Source organism: Fukomys damarensis, unplaced genomic scaffold, assembly GCF_012274545.1.
Source record: "Fukomys damarensis isolate Sample0158 unplaced genomic scaffold, DMR_v1.0_HiC HiC_scaffold_35, whole genome shotgun sequence".
Lineage (NCBI taxonomy): Eukaryota > Metazoa > Chordata > Mammalia > Rodentia > Bathyergidae > Fukomys > Fukomys damarensis.
In genome coordinates, this window is record NW_022900947.1 from 41,682,615 (window position 1) to 41,709,402 (window position 26,788).

General features: G+C 37.6%; 1 protein-coding gene and 1 pseudogene across 1 annotated transcript; one reads left to right on the forward strand and one right to left on the reverse strand.

Annotated features, from left to right (window-relative positions):
* Nucleotides 1-14,884: 14,884 nt before the first annotated feature.
* Nucleotides 14,885-24,138, forward strand: Tmem165 (transmembrane protein 165; the record flags this gene model as incomplete). The annotated part of the gene is made up of 5 exons (XM_033758868.1): nt 14,885-15,116; nt 19,165-19,340; nt 19,829-20,011; nt 23,351-23,456; nt 23,873-24,138. Coding segments are annotated over 5 exons (774 nt in total), but the record flags the coding sequence as incomplete, so codon positions are not given.
* LOC117284279 lies at nt 20,262-20,379 on the reverse strand (annotated as a pseudogene).
* Nucleotides 24,139-26,788: the final 2,650 nt, after the last annotated feature.

Below are 26,788 nucleotides of genomic sequence, written 5' to 3' on the forward strand. Positions count from 1 at the left end.
CCATGCCTCATTTGGGTGTGGCGGCTCAAGTCAGTGATCCCAGAACCCTTTGAGCTTGAAGCAAGTTCTTTCCCAGCCTGGGCAGTTTAGCGATTTAGCAAGACGCTGGCTTGGGCTGGGGTTATAGCACAGTGCTAATGCCCCATGTTCCGCCCCCCCTCCACCCCATCCCTCTACCCCCTTCCCCCCCCACCTGGAAAGAAGAGCTTCAAGAACTCTGTGATATGCCGTGTGCTCTCTTGTCAGTCTCTCCCAGACAAAAGACTTCCTTGAAAGACTCAGCTTGAAGCCTGTGGTCAGGACTCTCCATTTTCAAGGATTGGCAGATACCTACTCTTTGGGAGAGCTTTCCCTAAAATTTCCTGGTTTAAAGTGATTTCTCTTTCTTCTGACTAATGGGAATTTTCATTTGTTCACATTACTGTCTATTTGTTTGGCTTTTCCAGTTTCTTTGTTAGTTTTTTTTTTTTTCCCTGTAATACCAGAGGATGGCCATTGCACACAGGAAGAACTTTCTGAGAATTAGAGCTGTCCAGAAAGTAGTAGTTGATGTTGAGAAATAATGAGATTCTCCTTACTGTAAATACTCAGGAACAAGTTGAATAATTGGCCATCTATGAGGTTTAAAATTATCATGAAGTGAAGATTCTGTGATCTGATTTTCTCACAACAGCAGTTGAAGCAGGTAGAGCAGGTGCCATTTCCTGTTCTTGGATGAGGAAACCCTTTAGGAAAGAGTGATGGTTTAATGTGCCAGAGCTGCAAACTAGTTCCAGGCAGAATTAAAATTAGAATTCACCCTGCTGAGTCTTTCCTGATGCTTTTAGCAGTGATTGTGTTGTTCTCTTTTAAGCTGTTTAATTTAATGGTTAATTGGGAACTATACTAATACAGGGCTTTGATCTATATGCCTGGCTTTCCCTTTCTCCCTTTCAGGAGGGTTTTTGTTTGTTTGTTTTAAGTTTCTGTCTGTATTTATAGTTACAGTCTGCTGCTTTGGATTTTCCTAATGTGTGCACATGTTTTTATCTGCTAAGGGGGAAGGGGAAGGGGAAGAAGAAAGGAAGGCCCAGTAGGGAGCCCGCTGTGAGCCTTCTGGTCTCCTGGACCGGGAATGCTGCTCGGGAATCGGCCTCTTAGAGATCTACAGTGTCAAACTGGAAACGCTGAAAATACTCATCCCACGTAGAAAGTTTCTAGTGCTGGGCAGCCAGGAGACTTTTTTTTTTTTCGTTCTCTATTCTCTAAGGATAATCACATCGACTATTTTTTTGGTGAAACAGCTTATCCAGAAACAGCTTACTCGAATTCAGTTTGACACAGCCTCTGTTTTTTTGCCAAATACAAAATATATGCATTATGATCCGTGATTCTCCCAATTTTATTTAAGACGTGCTTTGACTTGCTGGAAGCAGCCTTTACAAACGCAGAGGAAAAAAATCACTTTTTGACAGTACAGAGTGTTGCAGCCTTCTGGAATGCTAAAACTGAATTTATAAGTATATTTTGTTTGACCTTCAGTGAATAGATACAAATTTCTAAGCTGTGTTAATAGAGTAGATCCTTTCTTAGTCTCCTGACCTTCTATTTCCAATTTCAACTCCTGAATTCTGAAACTTTAGTCTCCTAGTAGGGTTTGGTATTAATCCCCCACCTCCACCCCGGTTTATGTCCGTTTTATCTTCACACAGGTAATGTTACTGAACATTTAATTCTGTCTTCTTAGAAACCTTCTAATTGACCCTGCCTGCTAATTTTAGTCCATCCTTGTTAGCAGGATGGCTATTTAGGTTTCTCAGTGATCTGGCTTCAGGTAACCACCAGGCCTTTTAGCAACTACTACCTTGCTCACATCTATACTTTTTTTTTAAACACCATGCCTCATTTGGGTGTGGCGGCTCAAGTCAGTGATCCCAGAACCCTTTGAGCTTGAAGCAAGTTCTTTCCCAGCCTGGGCAGTTTAGCGATTTAGCAAGACGCTGGCTTGGGCTGGGGTTATAGCACAGTGCTAATGCCCCATGTTCCGCCCCCCCTCCACCCCATCCCTCTACCCCCTTCCCCCCCCACCTGGAAAGAAGAGCTTCAAGAACTCTGTGATATGCCGTGTGCTCTCTTGTCAGTCTCTCCCAGACAAAAGACTTCCTTGAAAGACTCAGCTTGAAGCCTGTGGTCAGGACTCTCCATTTTCAAGGATTGGCAGATACCTACTCTTTGGGAGAGCTTTCCCTAAAATTTCCTGGTTTAAAGTGATTTCTCTTTCTTCTGACTAATGGGAATTTTCATTTGTTCACATTACTGTCTATTTGTTTGGCTTTTCCAGTTTCTTTGTTAGTTTTTTTTTTTTTCCCTGTAATACCAGAGGATGGCCATTGCACACAGCAAGAACTTTCTGAGAATTAGAGCTGTCCAGAAAGTAGTAGCTGATGTTGAGAAATAATGAGATTCTCCTTACTGTAAATACTCAGGAACAAGTTGAATAATTGGCCATCTATGAGGTTTAAAATTATCATGAAGTGAAGATTCTGTGATCTGATTTTCTCACAACAGCAGTTGAAGCAGGTAGAGCAGGTGCCATTTCCTGTTCTTGGATGAGGAAACCCTTTAGGAAAGAGTGATGGTTTAATGTGCCAGAGCTGCAAACTAGTTCCAGGCAGAATTAAAATTAGAATTCACCCTGCTGAGTCTTTCCTGATGCTTTTAGCAGTGATTGTGTTGTTCTCTTTTAAGCTGTTTAATTTAATGGTTAATTGGGAACTATACTAATACAGGGCTTTGATCTATATGCCTGGCTTTCCCTTTCTCCCTTTCAGGAGGGTTTTTGTTTGTTTGTTTTAAGTTTCTGTCTGTATTTATAGTTACAGTCTGCTGCTTTGGATTTTCCTAATGTGTGCACATGTTTTTATCTGCTACCATTAGCTTTTTGGTGTCCTCAGAATATGGTTATATCTTACTCATCTTTGTCTCTTCTGTACAGACTTTGCCTATTCTTGGCCTTTATTAATTTCCTCAGAGTAAAATTGAAGTATTTGCATGTCATTTTTATCAGTTACTAAATACCTGTATGGGAAAATTGGCTATCATGTGAATCACCTGGGATCCCACTAACCCATTGATAGACTGGTGTTTAGAAAAATTTAGTTTCAGCTGATTATGTAGTTAATTCTAGGGCTCTTGTAAAATTTAAAAAAGGAAAGAAAAGATCAGAGAAAGCATTTGAACTCAAGAGTAATAAATGTCCTGTGACAACAGAAATGTGTAGTGCAAAACAGATCAGAGGTGTACAAGAAACATGAATCATGTACCATGGTAGAAGCCAGGGTCTCTGTAGTCCACAATGAGGAGCAGTGGAGAGGGGCTTCCCATTTGCTTCCCCTCTGTCCACCCAGGAGGTCAGACCTGGGGCTGCCATTGGGACAGCTCTGCTTGGCTCCCTGGCTCAGCTAACTTGCTTTGCACATCCACTTTTGAAATTGAACTCAAATGCTGATTCATTTATTCTTGGTGTTCATCATCTAGCTCATTATCATTTAACTCAGTATGAGAAGTGTATTTTAAAATAATAACTATTTTGGGGTTAAGTCAGTTTGCATGTGAGAGTGAAATTGATGGATGTGTCACCTTCCAAGCATTTCAGTGAAGTTTTATGTTGTGATTTTTTTTTCTTACTGTGATACTGGGGATTGAACCCAGAGCAAGTTGAGCTACATTCACAACTCTTTATTTTGAGATGGACTGTCATTAAGTTACTCAAGTTGCATTCAAACTTGCAGTCCTCCTGCCTCAGCCTCCTGAGGAAATGGGATTAAGGTGTATGCCACAGTGCCCTGCTTTTATGTTGCAATTTTTAGGACAGAAATAGTGGTATGTGTAACTGTTAAGGGTTATGAAGCTAGGGAAAAAATCTAAGCATGCAAAGTAAAGGCCATGGTGGTAGAGTCTGTCCAGTGATCACATTTAATTGGTTTTAAGGATCCTTATTGTTAAAATGAGGGGTGCAAATGGAAGGGGCATATAGAGTATGTTTTTTTCTTTAATATTTTCATATCTTGGTTCTTTTGAGTTAGAAATTCTAATCTAATCATAGTAGAATTGTTATCATTAAAGAGTTTTTCATATAACTTTTTAATACAACTCATGTTTTTTCTTTAACGTACAGTACTACAGCATATTTTAAAATCTCTTAAAAGGGTGGGGTATTTAAATTTATCCTTTTGATGCCACTGTGGCATCAGGTGGAAGATGCAGTATGAACAAATAGGTGTATCTTCTAGAGGTACTTTAAAGTGAAGTGGCTGAACTTTTAAAATAGGGCTTTCTATATTGGGAATGTTTTTTCTCTATAGTCAGGTTAAAAAAGTTGGAGGAATTCTCTCTAAACTTTTAATCATAAATCAACTCCAGTTTACAAACTCATTTAAAAGTGCTGTTGATTGATCTCTTGGATCCTTCCTTTTATGCATTTATGTTTCTAGTGGCATACTTCGATTTTTTCTTATTCCTTTCTCATGCAGAGTATGCAAGAAGCATAGTTCATTTTAGTTGAGAGAGCTGCTAGATTTAATAAAATTTACAACGTACTGCATGTTCTAGAAATTCAAAAATCTTCTGGTTGCCTACCACTGTTGATAGAGCCACAAAATCCTTGTTACCTGACCTAGTACAGATTTTTGCTTTCATATTTTTATTTTTATTTTTTTTTGTACCAGGGATCACACTTGGGTCCTTGCACTTGTAAGGCAGGCAGTGGAACCACTGAGCTAAATCCCCAGCCCACTTTCATATTTTTATACTACTGTTTCTTGGCATTTCTCTTATCATCTTTTAACTATGACAATGCCTTCCACAGAATCTTTTAAGCAGTGAGTTTGAGGCCATCCTGGAATACATAGTGTGATCCTGTCTGAAAAAAACTATAGAATGTTAACATTGATAAAAATTGGTAAACTTTCATTAGAAGTGTATTTTATGAAAAATGTAATTGTTAAATATATAGTGTAATGCCTGGGATTTAGCTCAGTGGTTCTGCTACCTGACTCTCAACCGCAAGGACCTGAGTTCAATCCCCAGAAAGAGTCTAAAAACAATAAACTAAATTATTCACAAATAAAAATGCGTAACAGTGAAAATTTATAGTAAATGTTATTTAATTTTAATGCAGTCTTTTGAAATCAGGTTTATGGCATCGTTTTAAGTTACACATATTTACAACCTCTGGAAAAGCTTTTCCTGACCTTATATCAGTAGTGTTGACATAGCTCTGAAGTCGTAACTCTGACTCATCTTTGTCTTCAGATACTCTCACCTTTTAGTTGATTAAACTATTTTGTTGAGTAACTCCCCACCCCCCTTTGTTTTATTATTTTTATTTTTTAATAGACATATAAGTGAACATGTTTGGGGCACTGTGTTAACATTATTTCCATACTGTATACATTGTGTAGTCAGGGTATTGAGCATGCCCCTCATCTCAAACATTTACTGTTTCTTAGTTTTGAGAACATTCAAAATATAGCTATTTTGAAATCCACAGTAAACAATGTTAATCATAGTCATCCTCCTCAGCGTGGGAACTTTTTCCTTCAATCTGACATTATGTTGTTTTCTTCCAGTTTTTACTTTTTTTATGGCACATGTTTGCAGTGGTACATAATGATCACATTCCTCATAGGGAGCTCATACAATACATGATATCTGAATTCTTTTATTATCCCTCTTCCCCACCTCTCCCTTACCCTTCCTTTCATCTTTTGGTCTCCTTCCTATTTGCCAAAGATCCATGTTCCTATTTCCTATTATCTTTTATTTTGCTCTTTATATTTTGATTTCTCATATAAGAGATACCATGTGATCTTTAAGCTTGCGTGTCTGATTGTTTTCACTTAACATTATGGTCTCGACATCCATTTTCCTACAAATGACTTGTTTATGCTTCAGTCTTTTTCTTGGTAGCAGGCTATAGATTGTTTCAAAGCAAGTGTTTCCTCTGGTTTCATCATGGGTAGATGGAGACTTTGATGCAGGTATCTGTCAATATTAGTTCAATTTATGTTCATTTGAACACTTCGATACAGAGTAGGAATTATTTTTTATTGTTTTATTGTTGTCATTTTTTTTCTCTTGGGGACTGTGAAAGTGTAAAAGAATACTTTCTAAATGAGGATACACACTTGTGTAGGTAGATAGATATATAGGTTTATTCCCACACATAACATTTTCTAGTTTGGAACTAAAATTTTAACTTTCAGTAGAGAGTTTTCTTCATTAAGTTTTCTTTTTAAAGTACAAATTGTTTATCCTGTTCTTAATATTTGTGTTTCAGACATGCAAATACTGAAGTAGAGGTGTTTGTATTTGTACCAAGAAACACCCCAGTATCTTGTTACTCTAGTATGAACACTGTAACTGAATGGTGGAGTACCAAAATTGGAATTGCACTCCTTGCACCTGACTCGTCTGTGTGCATCTAAATATTTGATTCTGTGCCAGTACTTTCTGCTTTCTTTACTTTTGGACAAAACTGTCCTTTTCAGACCTCCTGTGTGTCCATATTCCTGTTTGCCTCTGACCTCTAGTACTTTCATTCTCTGGTGTATTTGTTCTTTAGCTTTCTATTGTTTCTTTCCTACTTGCTTACACATGTTAACAGGTTTCTCCTATTTGGGGTGAGGGATGGAGAGCCATTCACTTAATTCTACTTGACTGCATTAGTTTCTGTTCTTCGGTTTATTTTTTTCTGGGGGCAGGGGTTGGTACCAGGGATTGAAATAGGGACCTTGCATTTGCAAGGCAGGTGGCAGCACCATTCAGCTAAACCTCCAACCCTATTTTTCGGTTTTAAGCCAAACTTCTAACTAGGGGATTAGCAGCTCTTGCACTTCACTTTAATCTTTCATTAACTAGCTTTACTTCCTGACTTTTTGTTGAAATTTCATTCTAAAGAATATCTGATCTAGCAACTTTCAAAGTCCAAGAGGCCTTTTTTGGTTCTCAGTTGATACTGTTAATTCTCTACTTAAATATTTTAAGAGTCTTGGCTATATGAACTTGGCAAAATAATTGAAGACTGTTTGGCTACAGTATCTCTTCCGTGTGATTGGCATAACAGCTCTTGTTTTCTGTGTATCAAATGAAAAAGTGTGTAAACACTTATCATGAGTTAGTATCTCAGTGAGAATAGTAGTGGCCCCTACTGTTAAGTATAGTACGTAATGTACTTTCTGCCTAGCTCTCTTTATAATTTTTACATTTCTGTTTCTGTTCCTTCCTCCTCTAACCCTAAACCCTTCCCTTTTTATTAAGGGATACTGTAGGGATCTGACAATTGTGAGGACTGACCAGGCAAGTTAGTAACCTGTAGGCCATTTTAACAGGTAGGGTACAGTTACTTCTCTCAGGCATGGCCCTAAGCTCCTTTAGTTAGAAGTGTCTAACTTCATATGTCTCAACCAACTTTATGCTTTGCAGAGAAATAGCTTTCATCTAAAAAACTTTTCGGGTGATTGAATGCAATCCATTCCTGTGAACTCAAATAATCCCTCTTAAAGCCAACTGATTATGGATTATCAGTCCTCAAAAATAACTGCACTGCCACACTTGTGTGTCTGATTTGTGTAGCTTGAGACTGTAGCCTGGTCAAGGTGGTACATGAAACTGACCATCTAACACACATTGGAACAAAATACTGTACACACATTAAAACCAAAGCTGCAGGCCAGTTTTACTGGAGCAGAAAATATCTTAAGTAAACAGAAACAATCTAGTTAGAGAATAGGATGCATACGTATTTTATTAGTTTATTAAATTCTACAAATAACATTTTATATGTGAGGTATCCTGAAGCATCCTCACCAAGATATTCACTAATTAGTTTCTACTAATCCCCCCTTTCCCCAGTACTGGGGATTGAGCCCCCGGCCTTACACGGAGTTAAGTCTCCAGGTCTTTTTATTTTGAGGGTCTCACCGAGTCACTTAGTTGTCCAGGCTTGGGTTGAACTTGCCATCCACCTGCCTAACTCTCCTAGAGTGAGATTATAGCCATGTACTACCACGCCTGGCTATATCTGCTTTCTTGTTCAGACTTTTCAGTACTAATGTGCTTTTTTATGTTGAGATATTTGTATAAGAAAGATTACAAAGACACAATTGCTTAAATATTGCTCTTTAGATTTGACATACAGTATTTAGTAAGGCGTGAAGTCTCCTGATGATTCAGAGAAGAGACAGATTCGGGACATGATTAGTTTAGATTAGAATTTCCATATTTGAAAGAGGAGATATTGTGGTTTTGGACTCAGATCCCTGAAGGACTATCATATCAGGATGATGAGACAGCAATAATGTGGGATACGTCCTCCCTTTTTGGGAACAGAGGGAAATGATGTAACTATAACATTACCTCCAAAGGTTCAAAATGGAGCTCAGCTTAAAGCAACAGAGAAGTACTGAGGAATTAAAAACGAAAAGGCAAGTCCATGGTGACAAGTGGGAGCCAGCTGAGAAAGGCTGGGGAACTAACAGGGTGAGAGGTTGACTCTTAGAGTGTGAATGGGAGTCAGGTTTGTCCATACCATGAACTTTGAGAGGACTACATGACACTATGAATGAGACAGCTCTCTTCTGTTGAGCTGCATAAAAAACAGCCTGTGTACTTCTTTCTTGTGAACAACCTGAAGACATAGGTAATTCAAGATGGATGTTGTAAGTCATGTTTGTGTTTTATTTTTGGTGAATAACAATTTTCTGGCTTTATCTATAAGGTTTATTTTTTGAGCTTTATCTCCATTGGAAATCTGCTTGCAATGATGTGGCAGATTTTAGGCTGTGGCAACCAGGTACATATGTTGAGACTATCCTGTCCTAATCTTCCATGAGCCACTTGTGATGACGTCTTGGTAACCTTCATTTGAAATGCTTCTTGTCACCCCAAATTGAGCTTACCTGAAATCAGATTCTTTTATTTTTATTCTTCTTTCTCACATACTTTAGGAGTACTGATATTTCAGCTTGGGAAAAATCCGCACTGCCATTCTTGATTGCTCCTCTTCCCTTTTAAAGGCCTGTTGATTTTTTTCTTTCCATCAGGTGCATAAATTTTCCTTTTTGCTCAGCATTGGTCTTAAATTACTGATCTGACTAGTCCAGTAGCTGGTGTTTACCATTCTCTGCCCAGTTAGTAATCACAGTGCCTTACTTTTATATTTATGTCTCATATCAAAAACTTTAAGGACTTTCCCCTTGTCTCTAAGTTAGTCTCTAAATATATAGGATTTTCATTCTGGGCCCAGTTCCTATGTCTCAACCAATCCATCCAGGGTTTGCTCACTGGTTTCAGTCAAAGAAAAGAGGTGGATGCATGTACTCAGCTGCACTGTCATGTTACTGAGTCCCCCTCACCAAGACTTCCCAGAGCAGTGTGTCTTCTGGTTGGACCTGCCTAAGGCCAGCCAGTACCTCCCAGGAATTGATCTGGAGCCTGGAGTAAGAGGTTGAGATTTTTGAAGTGATGCACAGTGGTTACCTGTGACTGTGCGATAAAAAAAATTCCTGAAGGTACAGAAGAATGCAGAGAAGTATCTCTTTCTTCTTTCTCTGATCTGCCATTGTAATTCAGGGGTCACAAACTATAGTTTACTACTGATTGCCTTTCTGGGTAGGGATACTGGGGATGGAATTCCAGTGATCTTCTACTGACCTACATCCCCAGCCCTTTGCATTTTTTTATTTCAAGAAGAGTTGGGGCCAGGGATTTAGTTTAGTGGTGCCACTGCCTGCAAAAAAAGAGAGGAAGGGAATGGGGGAAAAAAAGAATCAAGATATATTATGTACAGGTACAAATTCCCTGTGATAAATGTGATCACTGTGTATATTAAGAGGGTACTAATAAAATTCAAAACCAAACCAAACCAGAAGAGCCCCTAGGCTTCCCTGCAAGGAAATGATAAATATATAGGAAGCTAGAAATGTTAACTACCTGGATTTGATCATCACTGTGTACATGTGCAAAGTTGTCACATTGTATCTCACATATACAGTGATTTGTATTAATTAAACTTTTCGAAAAACAAAAACAAAAAAAAAAGACTGGGTCTAAGTTTCTCAAGATGGCCTCAAGTTTGCAATCCTTCCTCAGCCTCCTGAATAGGCATGTGCCACCACACCCAGCTCACTGTGTTTTGTAAAGTTTTATTGGAGCAGAGCCATACTTATTTAAATATTACATACAGCTGCCTTCAAGTTACAGCAGCATAATTGGGTAATTACTGCAGAAAGTTTGTGGCCCTCAAAGCTACTAATATTTTGTTATTTAAGAAAATGTTTGCTGACCCCTCTTCTAGTCATTTTGGTTCCTTCCCTAGAAATGTCTACTGTTAACTTGTTTCTTGAGAATTTGCAGTTGTATGTTTACAGTTATGTATTTCTGTATTATAGTGCTAATATACTGCTAAATACATGTAACTACACATATAATTATATATTTAACTTAAAATGTCTTACTGATTTTTTTTTTTTTTTTTTTTTTTTTTTTTTTTTTGTACCAGGGATTGAACTCAGGACCTTGTGCTTGCCATGCAGGCAGTGGAACCACTGAGCTAAATCCCAGCCCTTAGTGATTTTTTTATATTAGTATGTATAGAACATTTTTATTCTTTCACTGCCACAATATTTAATAAATTATATATAAATGTAACAAGTTATTAAATTAATCATTTATAATAATTATAACTTTACAGCACTGGTAATTGAATACAGGAACCTTCATGAGCTGCATCCCAAACCGTTTTTTATTTTGAGTCAGGTTATTGCTAAACTGCCCAGGCTGGACTTGAATTTGCAGTCCTGCCCCAGCCTCCCAGAGGGCTGGATTAAAGGTGTGTGTCATCATACTGGGACATATTGAGTTTAAAGTGGAAACTGCCGTGACTCATTGCCCATAGTGTGCATTCACTTTTATTTTAGACGGGTAGATCACTAAGGCCTGGAGTTACTCGGATGGGCATTTTTCAAGTTCTCCTTGAGTTAGATCGGATGAATTAGGGGGATTAGGCTTGTGGTCAACAGAAATATCCTGCTCTTAGGCAGTACCACCCAGTATGTAGCCATGAAACAAATGCGGGTGTAGATACACAGTGTAATATGTAAACAGTATGAAAAAAAGGACGTTAAACTATTTCATTAGTGATTTTTAATATAATTGGCCTATAATTTAAATAGTAATATTTTGGATGTTTTGGGTTAAAGTATTGTTAAAAGTACTTCTAGGGCTGGGGATTTAGCTCAGTGGCAACATGCCTGCCTCACAAGAGTAAGGTCCTGAGTTCCATCCCAGTACCCCCCAAAAAACTTCCGTTTTCACTTATTTTTTTGCAGTACTGGGGATTGCACCCAGGCCTTCAAATGTAGTAGGCAAGTGTTCTACTACTGAGCTTTTCCCTAATCCTGGCTCCCCTTCCCTCTCTGAACTTTTTTTTTGAGTACGGGGATCAAAATCAGATACTTGAACTTGTGAGGTAGGCGGTGGAACCACTGAGCTAAATCTCCAGCCCCCTCTTTAAATTTTGAGACAGGTTCTTACACAATCTTTTTGCTTCTGCCTTTCAGTGCTGCAATTGCAGTTGTGTGTCAGCACACCGTGATGTTTTTACTTTCTTAGATGTGGCTGTCAGAAAATGTAAAGATACATTATGTGGCTTGTTTTTGTGACTTGCTTTATTTTCTGTTAAACAGTGCTACTTTGGCTCATCTGTGAGGATAGTGTATGAGGCTCATTTTTGTGAACTTGTGTATAATGGAGGTAGGAAGTGTTGGATAGTTAACCAACATGGCAGTTGTAAAAAAAATCTTTGCAGTTTCTTAAACAGTGATATAATATTGAATTTGTTTTAGGAAGGTTAGCTGGTTATGTGTAGTGCTATGAAAACTGGGTGCTTACTGTGTACTAGACACCATGTTAGGCCTTTTACTCAATTTAAGCATCACAACACTCCCAGAGGTATGCTTATCTCTTACTTTATACATCAACTTGAGTCACAGAAGAGTCTACTAACTGGCCCAACATCACAGTAATTCTTGTCTAATTCCACAGCCTACAAATTTAAACACACTGCCTTGTCATTGAGTAGGTGGGGTAGACAGAGGTAATTCTTGCATGTTGTGAGTGGTAAATGAACGGCAATTGATTCTTTTCTGACCTATTAACATGTTAGTACAGGGTCAGAATTCATATATTCCTCCTGGGTGGCTTGAGCCACCAGTGGTACATACATCACTGTCTCTTTGGGTGATTTTAAAATTAATTTTATTAGTAAAAGCATCAGTAAAAGTGATTAGATCATTTGTTTACCAGTGATACAAACCACCTGGTGGGATAGTCATTCATGTACCACTGGCAGTTCAAGCTTTCTGGAATGTGTTAATATTTTAGTTTTTTTAAAAAAATCTGTCTTCACAGTGCCCTGATAGTTTTGTCTTCAGTTCATATCACCATGGTTGATTAACGTTAAGTTTTGTAAATTGAATTTTCTTGTGTTCTCAATAAAGGAGTGCTTTAAGAATGTGTAGCTTTTATGTTTTATTTTGCATACTCTTAAGGCAAGTTTTATTTTGTCCTCTGTGTTTGACAGGGAAGCAGAGACTAATGTGACCAAAGTTTTAAGATTGGAAATTAGAAAATCATGAAAATAATGTTGTTTTGATCACTATTGTGACTTGATTTGACAAGTAAACATTTACTTGAGCTTGGAACTGACTGATCATAAATGGTATATATTCAGCCCTAAGATTTTTCTTGGATTTCAGATCTTGCATCTTAACAATGAAGTTTCGTTATATAAGTTTATCCAGAATGTATAAAAGTATCCTAGTTGAACACTTTTGTGTTCAGGATGCTTCGTGCTTGTTGGATACTGGAAGAGAAAGGAGCTCACATGTAAAAAACACCAGTATAGATAGAACCAAAACGGTGATGGGAGCTCTGGGACCCCTTGACACTGCTGCTAAAGCAAGAGCCAGCTGCCAAGAGTGTCAGTTACCTTTCCTGTACAACTCAGAGGTCTAGTATGAGTGATGCATACATTCTTCTAATCTCTACCCTGGTGTTTTGAAGTCAAGCTTATTTTATTTGTTGAAGAATGACCTACCTGCACAGTATACAGTTAGGATTTTACTTTTCTTTCTGACATCTCTGACTGGACCTTTGTAACACATATTACTTCTTTTTAACTCTGTCCAAAATAAAACGACTTGCTTGTAGGTATCTTTTTCTTTATCTCCTAAGCTTCTAGAGATTTTTAGGTCTTAATTAAAGATGAGCTTTTAATGTTTAGAAGTGACTTATCTAGCCAGTGATTTTTCTTGACCTGTGAACTGTTAAACATCTTTAGCTAGATAATTCTTCATTGTGGGTGACATTGTAGATGTTTAGTAATTATTTCTACCCACCAGATACCAGTAGTTTCCCCTTTAGTTGTAACAACTAAAAAAATATGCCCAAACACCACCATATACCCACCTGGGGAGACACAGTGGCCATGGTTGAGATCATAGCCCATTTCCTGTGAGTGGCAGTTCCTGTCTCAAGACATTGAGAAAGGGAGTATACCTAATTCTCTTGTAGCCCACTTCAGGGGCTCTCTTTTTTGTCCAACTTCTGAGGACCTTACAGGGTGAGTAGACTCACACACAGACTTTTCCAGGTACTGGACAAAGATACCCTGTCATTCCTGGTCTGTCATGTGATTGTATTAGAGCCTTGAACCAGCAAACTTTTTTAGTAATGTGGCAGACAGAAATATTTTAGGTTTTGCAGGTCACTTCTGTGCTGGCTATGTAAGATCTCTGGTGTATAATCTTCAGTTACTCTTTTCCTTCCTTTCTCTTTAATAGTTCTTATCTTTTCACTATCCCTGTCCCCCTGCCTCTTTCTCTTGCGTCTTTAAAAAATGTAAAATACATTCAGTCACTCAGTCTTGATTTGGCCTCCGCAGTAGCATGCCACATCCTGGCCATAGAATCTCCTTCCCACGCAGCTGAGGTTTCAGAACATTGTGGAAAGGCTGAGCTGCACTGAATACCAGTGGGCTCGTTACTTACACCACTAGACACAGTGCTTATTGCTCACTGGAGCTTTGTCACATTTTCATCTTAACACCACCAAACATTTGGGTTTGGTTTTTTATTTTAGGACGCATTATGTTCTAGGATATTTTTAAACCTCATTATATTATCACCCATACATCCAGTTATATTGTCTTAGCTAGAGCTAACCCTTGGTAGCCTGTGAGAGCTGGATCCTGCTTTCTCCTTTACTGTGTCAATGAGATTTCTCTCACCTTCAGGTCACTTGGATGTTTGATCAACCTTGAGTCTTCCACCCAAGTTACTAATAAAAATTTGAATGAGTTGTAGTGAAAAGCTAACTCTTTTAGTGAAAAGCTTATCATATAACAGATACTTAAAATAAGGTAAGTTTAATGTATGGGTAGAGCTAGCCTGTACTTACTTTCTTTTCTTTTCTTTCTTTTTTTTTTTTTTTTAAAGTACTGGGTATTAAACCCAGGGCCTTGACACTGGGCTACATATTCCTAACCCATTTTATTTTTGAGACAGAGTTTATCACTCAGTTGGTTGCCCAGGCTGGGCTTGATCAAACTTGTCGTCCTCTCAGAGTGCTGGGATTCCATGCCCTGCTTATATTTTATGAAATTGTTTTAAAGAATTATACATTTGCATTATAATAACCACTGTCAAAGATTACTGCCTTTACTGATATGTTTAGATGGTAAGTATAATGATCATGACAAAAAAAAAACCCAAACAAATCTGTCTTAATTCAAAATAAGAGAATTTTGAATTTTTTTTAAACAGTAACTGATAATTATTTTGTATTTCAGAAAGGATTTACACCAGCAGTCCCAGTTCATGCCAATAAAGAAGATCCAGCTACTCAAACTAATTTAGGATTTATTCATGCGTTTGTTGCTGCCATATCAGTTATCATTGTATCTGAACTGGGTGATAAGACGTTTTTCATAGCGGCCATCATGGCCATGCGCTATAACCGTTTGACTGTGTTGGCTGGTGCTATGCTTGCCTTGGCCCTCATGACATGCTTATCAGGTGAGTGCAGCCCCAAGGGAGTTTGTTGAATTAAGGGGAAAAACATGGTATATAATACTGAGCCCTTGAAACATTCAACTAGTTATATTGGAATTTGGTTTATGTTTCTAAATTTATTAAACAGCACATGGTTTCAGTACATAAATTCTTAAAAGCCAGATTGTACTTTTTACATGAAATCTTTAGCTATTTCTAGGCAAAATCATACTCCATTTATTCACTGTATTTTATCCTTTTATTTGTTTTCAGCTTTTTTCCTTTTTAGTTCAGATTTGCTTATTTATATTTGATAGCCGTAGGATTTATAAGACCACAGAGAATTGCATATTTTCTTGTTAAATGACACTTGGGAGGTAATAGCTGAGAAATAATTTTCAGTTTAATATGCTATATTAAGCCTTTTTTTTTGGGGGGGTACTGGGGATTGAACTTGGGTCCTTGCCCTTGTGAGGCAGGCGGCGGAACCACTGAGCTAAATCCCTGGCCCTTACCAAGCTGTTCTTACCCATTATGGTAAGAAATAAAATGTTCTTAGAATTCTGTTTTTATGTTACTGTTTCATTTATAATTTAAAGGCTTTGGTTTTTCAGAGGTTTAGATTATAAGAAGTTTTAAGTTAACACAGTTTAGTCTCTTAATTCCGTAGCTACCTGCAGTTGTATGGTTTGATGAAAATTCTGCTTTCTCTTTTTGAGCCAGACTTAGATTTTTAGCTTAATCATAAGTTATTTAATCTCTTTGAGCTTTAGTTTCTCCATCTGTAAAATGGAGATTCTGTCTGCCTACCTCATAGGTTATATTCTTATTACTGAGATATGCTATTTGGAGTGCTTTGTCATTCACTTCTCTTTCTTACAGTGCAGAACAAGTTTCATTTCTGGCTACCTGGTAGCTATATACTTGATAAGAGTTTATGTCTTTAGAAGCATAAAAATTAGTGTTTTAACAATGAAAATAATTTGAATACTTTGTGCACTTTGGAAATTAGTGTGGGAATTATCAATAAAAACATAATTTTCTCTTCAGAAGCAAGTTAGTTATTTTTTAGTATATGTGCTGCCTCAGTGAGCACAGCAATTTGATTATAGGAGATAGGAAATGGGGAGAGTTGCAAATGGTGACATCACTTATTTGGAATGAGTTTGAACAGAATCAAGAAGTCTATTACTGAAATTTGCAGCTTCAAGGATTGGTAAAAGTTAGTCTCCCTGCCTCTTTTGTGTTCAGTTCCTTCTCTTCTGCTGCCAGGATCCTGTGTCTTGTCTATTCTCAGCCCTGTGTCTCCCTCTAGCTCCTGGCATTGTCTGACAGCCCTTCTCACCTGTGACCTTGAAATAGTGCGTATCAGGGTTCTGCAAACCTTTCCCAGTGTGGTCTTGAAAATCATTTTAAAAATCATTTACTCACTGTCACACTGAAGTTACCTAAATTTTTTTTATCATGAATTTAAGGAGTTGCAAAAATGTCATTTCTGCTATATTGTGTAAAGTAAGGACAGGTAGAGTATTTTAAAGTAATCAATGGACTCTAAACACTATTACAGTTTGATAACTACCATCACCATAATTCCTTTGAGAACTCATAAACTCTTTTGTGGTACCGAGGGTCAAGCCAATAGCCTCTGCACTGTGTTGTATCTCCATCCCTTTTCTATTGTGAAACCAGGTCTTATTAAATTGGCTGGTCTTGAATGCAGTCCTCCTGCCTTCAGCCTCCCAGAGTGCTGGGATTACAGGTATGCATTACTGCATCTAGCTAAATACAGTTTTTTAAAACTGGAAATGTGTGTCTTAATGATATAATGAAATATTATTTTTAAATTAGTTTGTGTGTCTGTGGATGACTATCACTTGTTGAGATAGAGTGAGAAAGTTTAGTATCAACACTGATCTTTTCTAAGAGAAAAATAGATGTAAGGGCTGAAAATTTTTCAGTAAATAAGTTGATGGGAAGACATTTGTGATAGCCATGTCACTTATTCCAAAACTTTGAAAACTTACTGGTCTCTCCTCAGATTGATTTTAACAATTTAATCAGCTGAGAGCTCAATATGGTCTTCTGTCAGTTTTGCTAACCAAAGAGTATTGGAAACCAAGATACCTAAAAAGGCTTTTCTGAAACGTAACAATTACTCTCCTATTCAGATTAACCTTTTACTTGCAAGTATCTTGTTTAACTGGATATGTTTAGAAATGGTTGGAAAAATTGCAATTTTTATTAATTTCAGTGTCCTGTTATCAATAAAGTGTTTGCCTGTCAGGAAAGGTTTCCAAAGAAAGGACAGTAGGCCCAATAATCAGGGGAAGAAAAAACAGTGATAATGTTTCTTTCAGTAGAGATGGCAAGACAGCAAATATCAGTAAATAACTTTTTTTAAAAAGATTATAGTAGTCCTGTCATGTGAGGTTTCATTTTCTGCATTTTCAGTTATTTGTAGTTAACTGTGGTCTGAAAATATTAAATGTAAAAATCCCAGAAAAAAAACTTTAAATTGTATTTTGTTGTGAATAGCATGGTGAGACCTTGGTGTTGCACTTCATCCCACCCGTGCCATGAAACACCCCTTTGTCCACCGTCTTTGTGCTGTACGCAGCATCCATCATCACCCAGCAGTTGTCTCGGTTTTCAGAACAACTGTTGTGGCATTGCAGTGCTGTGTTTGTAGTATAACTCTTTTTACTTAATGCTCCACAGTGCCCAAGTGGTGCTGCCACTCCATACAGCATGGAAGGTATTGTGAGGCAGTGCTTCCCAGGTGTACCTAAGGGAAAAAGCCCAGTGAACATAGGGTTTGGTTCTATCCCAGGGTTCAGGCATTTTGAACATACCTGCATCTGAGGATAAACGGGTAACTAAGTTTGAGAGATTGTAAAGATTTGCTGACTTTTATTTTTGAAATTTTAAAACTTCATAGAAATAATTTTAGACTCGTAAAGCTATACAAATTAGATAATGAACACCTATATACCTTTTGCTCAGGTTTGTATATTAATTTTTTGCCCAACTGCTATAGAATTGTTTGACTTACATAAATAAAATTGTATTCATTTCAATCTCCTAATCTCTTCTATACTGTCTTGCAACTGATATGCAGGCTATAGAGTCTTCCTTAACAGGATTGTCCCATAGAGTTAGCGTGATTCTGGCCTAACCTTAATCTTCCTTCAGTGCTTGAAAAATGATTACTTCCGCTTCCCATATCTACTGTACATTTTCCAGTGAGCTCTGGCATTCTTCTTTCCACAGAACTTTTTTGTCTTCCATTTGTCTTTTACTCTTTAATTCCTTTTTTCAGAACTAATTATTAGACTGTTTTGTTGACTGCATTGTCTCAGATTTGGTCCATGAGAGCCTTGCCAACTGCCTCCTTAGGATATGCTCCCATCATTTGTGTTTGCTTTTCCTTTCCAGTAAAACAAGATATTGCAGGTTCTTCTTGTATTTCTGCTTAGTCTTAGAATTGGCCATTTCTTTGAGGAGCCTTTTAGTGGAAAGCACTATTAGAACCCTGGATCTGGGTGTAGCATGGGCTTTTTGTTACGGAGATATTTTTGTTCCTTGGCCTTTTCAGGGGACAGAGCTAGAAAATACATACCTGTGTTGTGTTTGTGTGTATATACACATATGCGTAAGAATTTTTTAGTTTTCTTTCAGAATGTTTTTAATCAAAAAGGAGAAGTTTGAATCATGCTATATGAAAATCTTGTCATGGTTTGTTAACTGCTCTATAGCAGTGGTGGCGAGCCTATGGCTATCATTGAAAGCTCTGAAAGGCTTGCCATCACTGCTATAGATGTTTATAATTAAAACCATTTTTGGTGAGTATGGATCTGCATATGGACATAGTATGCTTTCGAAGTTATAAAATCTTGGAATCCTTAAAGGACTTCCTTAGGGGGTATCAGAGCTAACCTGCTTCAAGCACCAGACGCTCATGACATGTGACAAACAGTGGTAAGACATGATTTCTCCAAAGTTAGCGGTTTTTGTGTTTAGTTGTGATACTCGCCAGCTAAGCAGATACACTGTTCATTATATTTTCTTCCAGTTTTGTTTGGCTATGCCACCACAGTCATCCCCAGAGTGTACACATACTATGTTTCAACTGCATTATTTGCCATTTTTGGCATTAGAATGCTTCGGGAAGGCTTAAAGATGAGTCCAGATGAGGGTCAAGAGGAATTGGAAGAAGTTCAAGCAGAATTAAAGAAGAAAGATGAAGAAGTAAGTCATGGAGCTGTCAGAGATGGGCAGAAAGGTACTCACTGAGGAATAAACACTACCCAGAGGTTTTCATGGGCCACATCTGTATGATACATGTGGGCTTCACAAAAATAGCTTATTTTGTTTGGTTTCCATTCTTATCTCTGTGATAGGATTCTGGGTTCGTGTTAATGTATATGGTAGAGGAAGGAAGCAGAGAGATGAATATTGAACATAGGCAATCAGATTCCTTAATTAGGCTTAAAAAGCAGGAGCTGCTTTTTACACGTTTCTTCCATAGCATCTGAAGAGGAACAGAAGCATTGAGAATATGGCATTTGTTGCGGCCTGAAACCAGTGGTTCTAAGGGTGGTGGAGTTTGGGCTCACAAAATTTTTTTTTCTTTGGAGTGTGTTCCATAGAATTGATACACTTTTTAAAAGATTTAGTGATTTGTGTGTGTGCTGTTTTGATTTGCTTCCTAGAATTAATGTCATTTTTCATTTTAGTTTCAACGAACCAAACTCCTAAATGGTCCTGGAGATGTTGAAGTGGGTACAAGCACAACAATACCTCAGAAAAAGTGGCTGCATTTTATTTCACCCATTTTTGTTCAAGCTCTTACATTAACATTCTTAGCAGAATGGGGAGACCGCTCTCAACTCACGACAATTGTTTTGGCAGCTAGAGAGGTAAGTGACATTTGAGAAAAGACTACTTTTGTATTAAAACTAAAACATAATTAATGTTACTTTGCGAGATAACATTGCACAGTTGTTGGGCAAGGGATTATTTCCTGTCTAGACTGGTTTTACATCTAGGCACCTTGACCCTTGCTCAAGTTAGCCTTTCAGTTTCTGCTGGCAGTATGATAGAATTCTTTTAGGTAGAAATTATACTTTTTCTCTTGTTGATGAAGCTGGGGGGTGGGCTATTGTTTTCTTGGTGTGGCTTTTCTCAGAACTTTTGTTGGTATGTTTTTTGAATATAAGTTGGTATAATATTAAACTGGTAAGAACAGATACTGTACATGATCTTAGCCAAAAGGCTGAGAAGAGATGGTACATATTTTTTTTTTGTGTATCGGGATCGAACTCTAGACCTTCTGCTTAGGAGGCAGGCAGTGGAACCACTGAGCTAAATGCCTGGCCTGAGATGGTATTATATTAAAGGCCAGTTTGGCAATAAGTACCCAAGGCCTTTTAATATGCCTAACTTCTGGTTCTTCTGTTCCTTATAGCTAAAGAAATAACCGAATGTTGCACAGGTTGCTTATAAAATGTTTAATGCAATCAAATGAAAATTTAGAAACAATCTGACCTATCCAGTAGAGGAGAGGTTCAATTATTCACACATTTATGTGTTGCTTTTCATGTATTCACTTCTCAGCATCATTTTTTGATAAGTCTTGGCTCTAGAATATTGGTATCAAATAAATAGTAAGCCAGAAGAACCTTAGATTCTCTGCTTCCAGCCTTTACTCAATAAAGAACCTGAGGCCCAGAGAGATTGCCTGGCTAGCTAGAATGAGGATCAAAGTTGGCTGAGAGTGGGACCAGGACTAGAACTGCAGCTGTCAGCTCTGTAGCCCTTTTATTTTGTACATAGCTATTTAATGTCACTTATTGAAAAGACATGTTTTTTATTTTTTAACCTTTCTATTGAGGGGAATATTACTTTATCTGAGGTACTGTATCTGTCACTATGCACAAACTTAAAAAGATGTACTGAGGAGAGGATTATGGAAGCTGTATCTACTATTTAGGCTTTTCCTGATCTTAATATTGCTGTTTCACATCAACTATATCAATTAAAAATTCTTTTAAATCCTTGGAGATGGCTACCATAACAGAATAAATTCCTTAACATAGGTGGAAGTTGAAAATATAAAGTCTTTGAGGGCCAAGACTAAGATAGTTGGGAAAGGCTGTTTTGCCAGAGAAGCCTAAAAAATGCTGTTTTGGGAAGAAAAAAGAAGTACTTTTCATGAGTCCTGTTAAGACCAACTTTCTTTTAAAATGTTACTTTAATAGTTGTGCCCTATATTCTTGATTTCTAGCCATTTATTGGCTGTCAGGTACCAGAACTGGGACTTATAAGTAAGTGACCTGGTGGTGTGGTTCTGCCAGGTGTGCGGTGCTGGCATTTTTGCTGCACCACCTCCCGTAGGCCAGGGGACTGGGAAGGTTCCTGGCTCCCTGTCTGGTGGGACCCTTGGTCTAGCAGTAGCACAGCACATGCAGCCTGGGATTTAATTCTCTTGCTGTGACCACTTCACTGCACCTCCCTCTTTCTCTTCATCTGCAGGTGGAGTTTACCTCTCTTGCAGATGGTAACACATGTAAGGTATCTAACACAGCCCCAGCCCAGCACTCACTGTTAAGCCACCTGTCCACCCTACCAGCACCACAGCGTTAGTGAGCTCTTGAACAGCTGAGTTAATCTGGTTTCACTCCTTTAAGATTTTTTGTCAACCATGTAGCACCCTGATCAGTGCCTGTAACTGTACCTCTGCTTTCCAATACAACTTAATATTCCAAAATTGGATTTCACAGAATCTTAGGTCTTCTGAGATGTTAGCAGGTAATGAGAAATGGAGGTTTCAGTCAGATTTTCCTGATTATAAATTCTTGTTTTAGGATAGTATGCAGAATAGAACTCTTTTTCCTGTATTAAAGGAACTATTTGATTTTCTTTAACCAGTGATAGTTCAAGTATCATTATCAAATAGAGCAGCAGTTTTTAGTAACAGAACTTGGGAAATATGGTCTCTGTGTGTGTGTGTGTGTTACTGGGGACTGAACCCGGGCCTTCACGCTGAGCTACATTTCCATGTCCTCGCTCTGCATATACAATGCCCACCGTGCAACAGCTAGCCTGGCCTCCACCTGGAGAGAAAAGTCCTCTTTTTAGCCCCACCCATCATAGTGGCAGGCCCGGCTGCCCAGCTTTCCCTCACCCCAGCTAACTTAAACCTTTGTCTTTTAGCCCAACTTTGTGAACATTTCTAGCATGCACAATTTTTTCTCATGGTCAGCTCCTTTCTGCTTACTTAACACACAGGACTTGTCTCTGATCCCCTGGGCGTGTTGGTTTTATTGCTTTACTTGAGCTCAATGCGGCCATTAATACTTGTTTTGGTTCTCGTGGGGCTGCCTTTCCATCACCAGAATCCTCTCTGCATTCTCTCCCAGGGTTATTACACTCAGGCCCTGAGTTTATTTTTACCAAATTTGACTGAGTTGAACTTCTCTACTTTTAATTTCTGCCAAGAGCCATAAAATCTGGTATGATCAAAAGCCTTTATGCCTCCTACTTTCTCTCAAATTCGTATGTTTTTCTTTGCTTGTTGTCTCCTACTAATTCAGTCCAGCACTGTCATGTTGCCTCCCAGTCTTGTTCTCCTCCATTCATTTTCTCCATTAGACTTTTAAAGCATAAATCTGTCCTGGTACTCCCCTTGTAAAATGCAGCCAGTGTCTCAGACAGAGGCTGAACTTCAAGCTGCTAAGGTTCCTTCATGACGCTGCTTCTGTCTGATGGACTCTTCTTACTCCTCATTGGTTTTCTGTAGAAATCCTGAAGTTCTCTGCAGTAGGTTGTCTTCCTCCTCAAGCATGTTCCTTCTTCCACAAATTAGATCATTTGCTAACACCTGCTCATTCTTTAGGGCTACCTTTTCCTCCACAGAATGCCTCCAGATGAAGAACTTGTTCCTGGTTCTGGGGAGCGGGTGGGGCATGGAGCAGAAGGATCCAGGGTTTCTGTTTTCTTGAAACATGGCCAAGTTTTCCTGTTTTTTGTTTTATTTTTTCTTATTTAATGTCTAGTTGTAGATACAACTGGTACATACTGCTTTAAGCAGCTGTTACCACCCTTCATAATAAAGTTACAACACTTGAATTTTTAGAACTGTATTCTTGTGGTGGATCTCCATTTTTTTGGTGCTTAGGGGTCACTTTTCTCAAGGAGCAAGTTCAACCTTAGTTTCAAACTAGAAAACTAATAATGGTCCCTGTCTTTGCTTCCAGGATCCCTATGGTGTGGCTGTGGGTGGAACAGTGGGGCACTGCTTATGTACTGGATTGGCAGTAATTGGAGGAAGAATGATAGCACAGAAAATCTCTGTCAGAACTGGTAAGGTCTTTTGATTTTTAAAAAACATTGGTTCTTTTAAAATTAATAAGTAAGTCATTTGTTCTTTTTAGTAATTAGGTTTTAAGATGAGTTATAGGGCTGGGGATTTAGCTCAGTGGTTCTGCCGCCTGCCTCGCAAGCACAAGGACCTGAGTTCGAACCCTGGTACAAAAAAAATATATATATACATATAATCTTGTTATTTCCCAAAACAGTGATAGTGGAGAAACTGATTTTTCCCCTTGAGTCAAGAGTGTTGTGTTCTTTGCTGTGTGAATAGTGCTAGTTTTCAGGGATAGATTACTAGACTGTAAGAATAACAGGCATCTTCACTGACTTCCTTAGAATTTTGTTTGTACAGAATCAAGACTATAGGAGAACTCTGCTTTATTTAATTTTTTTCTCTTCTCTTCTAGTGACAATCATAGGAGGCATCGTCTTTTTGGCATTTGCATTTTCTGCACTATTTATAAGTCCTGATTCTGGATTTTAACAAACTGTTCATTTGTATTTAGTATAAGGTAGTGACTCTTGTCTTGCTGTACATAGTGTACACTATAACTAAAACTAATAGAAATACTATATTTTGTAGCATTGATTTGTGAGTTTGACCTAATGAAATTACTACATCCAAAAAACAAAAAATCATTGATTTTTATATGTAAAATGGATTTTTTTTTTTTTTTTTAAAATGTTTTTTTTTTTTTTTTTTTTTTTTTTTTTTTTTGGTACTGGGGACCGAACTCAGGCCCTTGCACTTGCAAGGCAGGCAGTGGAACCACTAAGCCAAATCCCCAGCCCTGTAAAAGATTTTTAAAAGAAACCTGACTTCTAAGTATGGATTTTTCCTCCAACATAATGATGCTAATATGACTTTGGAACCATGGTGCACTGGGTCACTTTTCTTTTAGCTGACCCCTTTATAAGAAGTGTACGTCTTCTCCTTGATCACTGAGGTGTTTTAAGATATTAACCTCCAAATTTGGGTGATGGATCCTTGGGGAATGTATTAATCTGTGTTTTTAAAAACATTTCCCTAAGTCAGAAAACAGTTTAATCTTTTTAACAATTAGGTTCTTTGTTTAAAAAATAAAAAGTCAAATAAATGGTATTATTATTGTATCAGTAACACAATACAAGAACTGTTTGTGAGATCTGTTCTTCCTTTTTCTATTGGGTAAGACACCCAATATAAAAGCAGTCAATATTTGACAACATGGAATTACCAAATTAAAAGAGAATACTATGAATGTATTCATATTTTTTCTATATTGAATAAATTGTAATAGATAAAATTAAATAAAAGTGATATGACCAGTGCGTGTTTTTCTTTGTGTGTTACACAACTTACCTTCTATAAACTTATCTAGGCAACATTCATATTTATAAGCCATTTTTTAAAGTAGATGTAAAAACACTGATACGTTGCTAACCAGGAGCCTTTCATTCTAAAACACCTTCACATCTCTGTGACAAATAGTAGTAATGTTTAAAAATAACAGAACACTAAAACTTACTCAACAGTGACATGGGAGAACAGGAGGTCAAACCAGGTAGTTCTAAGTTCTAGGGCCTGCAGTTGTAAATACCAGAGCAGCACTGTGCTAAAGCTGCCTCATTTTGTTGTGGGAGCTTCAGTGGTTATCACTGTTAGGTCCACATGTTCTTTGCGTGGAGCTTAACAGATCCAGAACAATTCAGGTTTATTGAGTTACTGTAAAGGTTCTTTTCTAGTGTAATTTAAAGAGACTAGAAAAGCCCAGTTAATCACCCAGCACTGCACAGCAACTGTGAGGACAGCTAACACTTAAAGACCCAAAAGCGGCCTCAACTAGAAGGTAGCTTGCAAATGTCCAGTAAGCAGTAGCACCTATTATGAAGAAAAAGGTCATTTTAAGGATTTTTGTACCATAAGTAGAGAAATCAAAGTGTGTTACAGGGTAGAAAAACAAAATGTCAATGACTTTCAACAAAGCACTTCAAAACAAATTTCAAGTTAGGTCCCCACCATACAACCTTTATTCTCCGTGGTTAGATGTATCACTGATATTTTTTTTCTAATAGAAAGGATAATTCCTTGCAGAAAGTAGTGGATACCAGAGCCTGATGAACTTGACAATTCAGGAAGCTGGATCCCAAAAGTAAGTAGCTTAATACATGAAACACAAGCACAGCTTTTTGAGATACCACAGTCTTTGTAGCAGGATGAAACTATTTAGAGAAGCTGAAATTTTAGACCTGGGCTCTACAGTAAAAATTACTAATGTAGTCATGCTTCACTACTGAATAAAAGAAAGGAAAATATCATTGATAGTGATTTTAAAATATTTAATAGTCTTTCTTTAAAATCCAAAATGTGATTCTTACAAGTTATGTGCCACATAAAGCAGGTGTTACTTTTGGAGAAATGCAGGTGATGCTGAAAAACATAGCACTGAGGTATTTTTTATTTTTAAAATTGAAGGAAACAAAGTCTGGATCTAAGTATTTTTACATTTACAAAAAAAACCCACAATGCTACTGCTTGGCTCTTTTTGCTATAATTTTAGGTTCTGAATACATTACAAGAGTCTACGGGGAAAGAACATTATAATAGTACATAGATATTTTAAAAGCTATGCACATCATAACCTGGGAAAGTGATCATACACCAAGAGGCCCAAGGTGGAGGTAGGCTAATAACACATTTTTACTTCTCAAAGGATAGCTTTAAAAAACAAGTATGACCAATGGCCACGCTAAATTTAAATGACAATATTGGTAACAAAATGCGTTACTATTGTATTTCTAAACAGCTCATGAAAATCAAAACCTAATATAGCACCGTTAAAACCATTCATTATCCTTCATGTTTAAACACAATTTATGATATTGGCAGAATACTTGAAAAATGACAGTGCTTATTTCCGTAAATTAATTTAGATTTCAATTGTTTTCTTTAGGAAGAAAAAAAGACATCCTTATCTTAAGATCAGTAGCCATTTACAGCTCCACACTTTAGAAAAGGGGCTATGCCTACTTTTTAATTTAAAACCAAGAACCAAGCAGTAAGGACAGCAGTGTCAATAGCACACTAAGAACCACACAGAACATTAGAATTTGGTGCATGTTTTTACAACTACCAACTGATGTTAACAATTAAAAATTTACAAAGATAGACTTTCTTTTTATGCACTAACTTCAATACAGCACTGATTTACTTGTCTTTGGGCTTCAATTTTACATATAGTGAATATGGAAGTATACTGAGGCCTTGACCCAACTTAAACCATAGTACAATAAATTTCAACATAGTTCTAGAATGGTTTAAATTACAGCTGTTCTAGCTGACA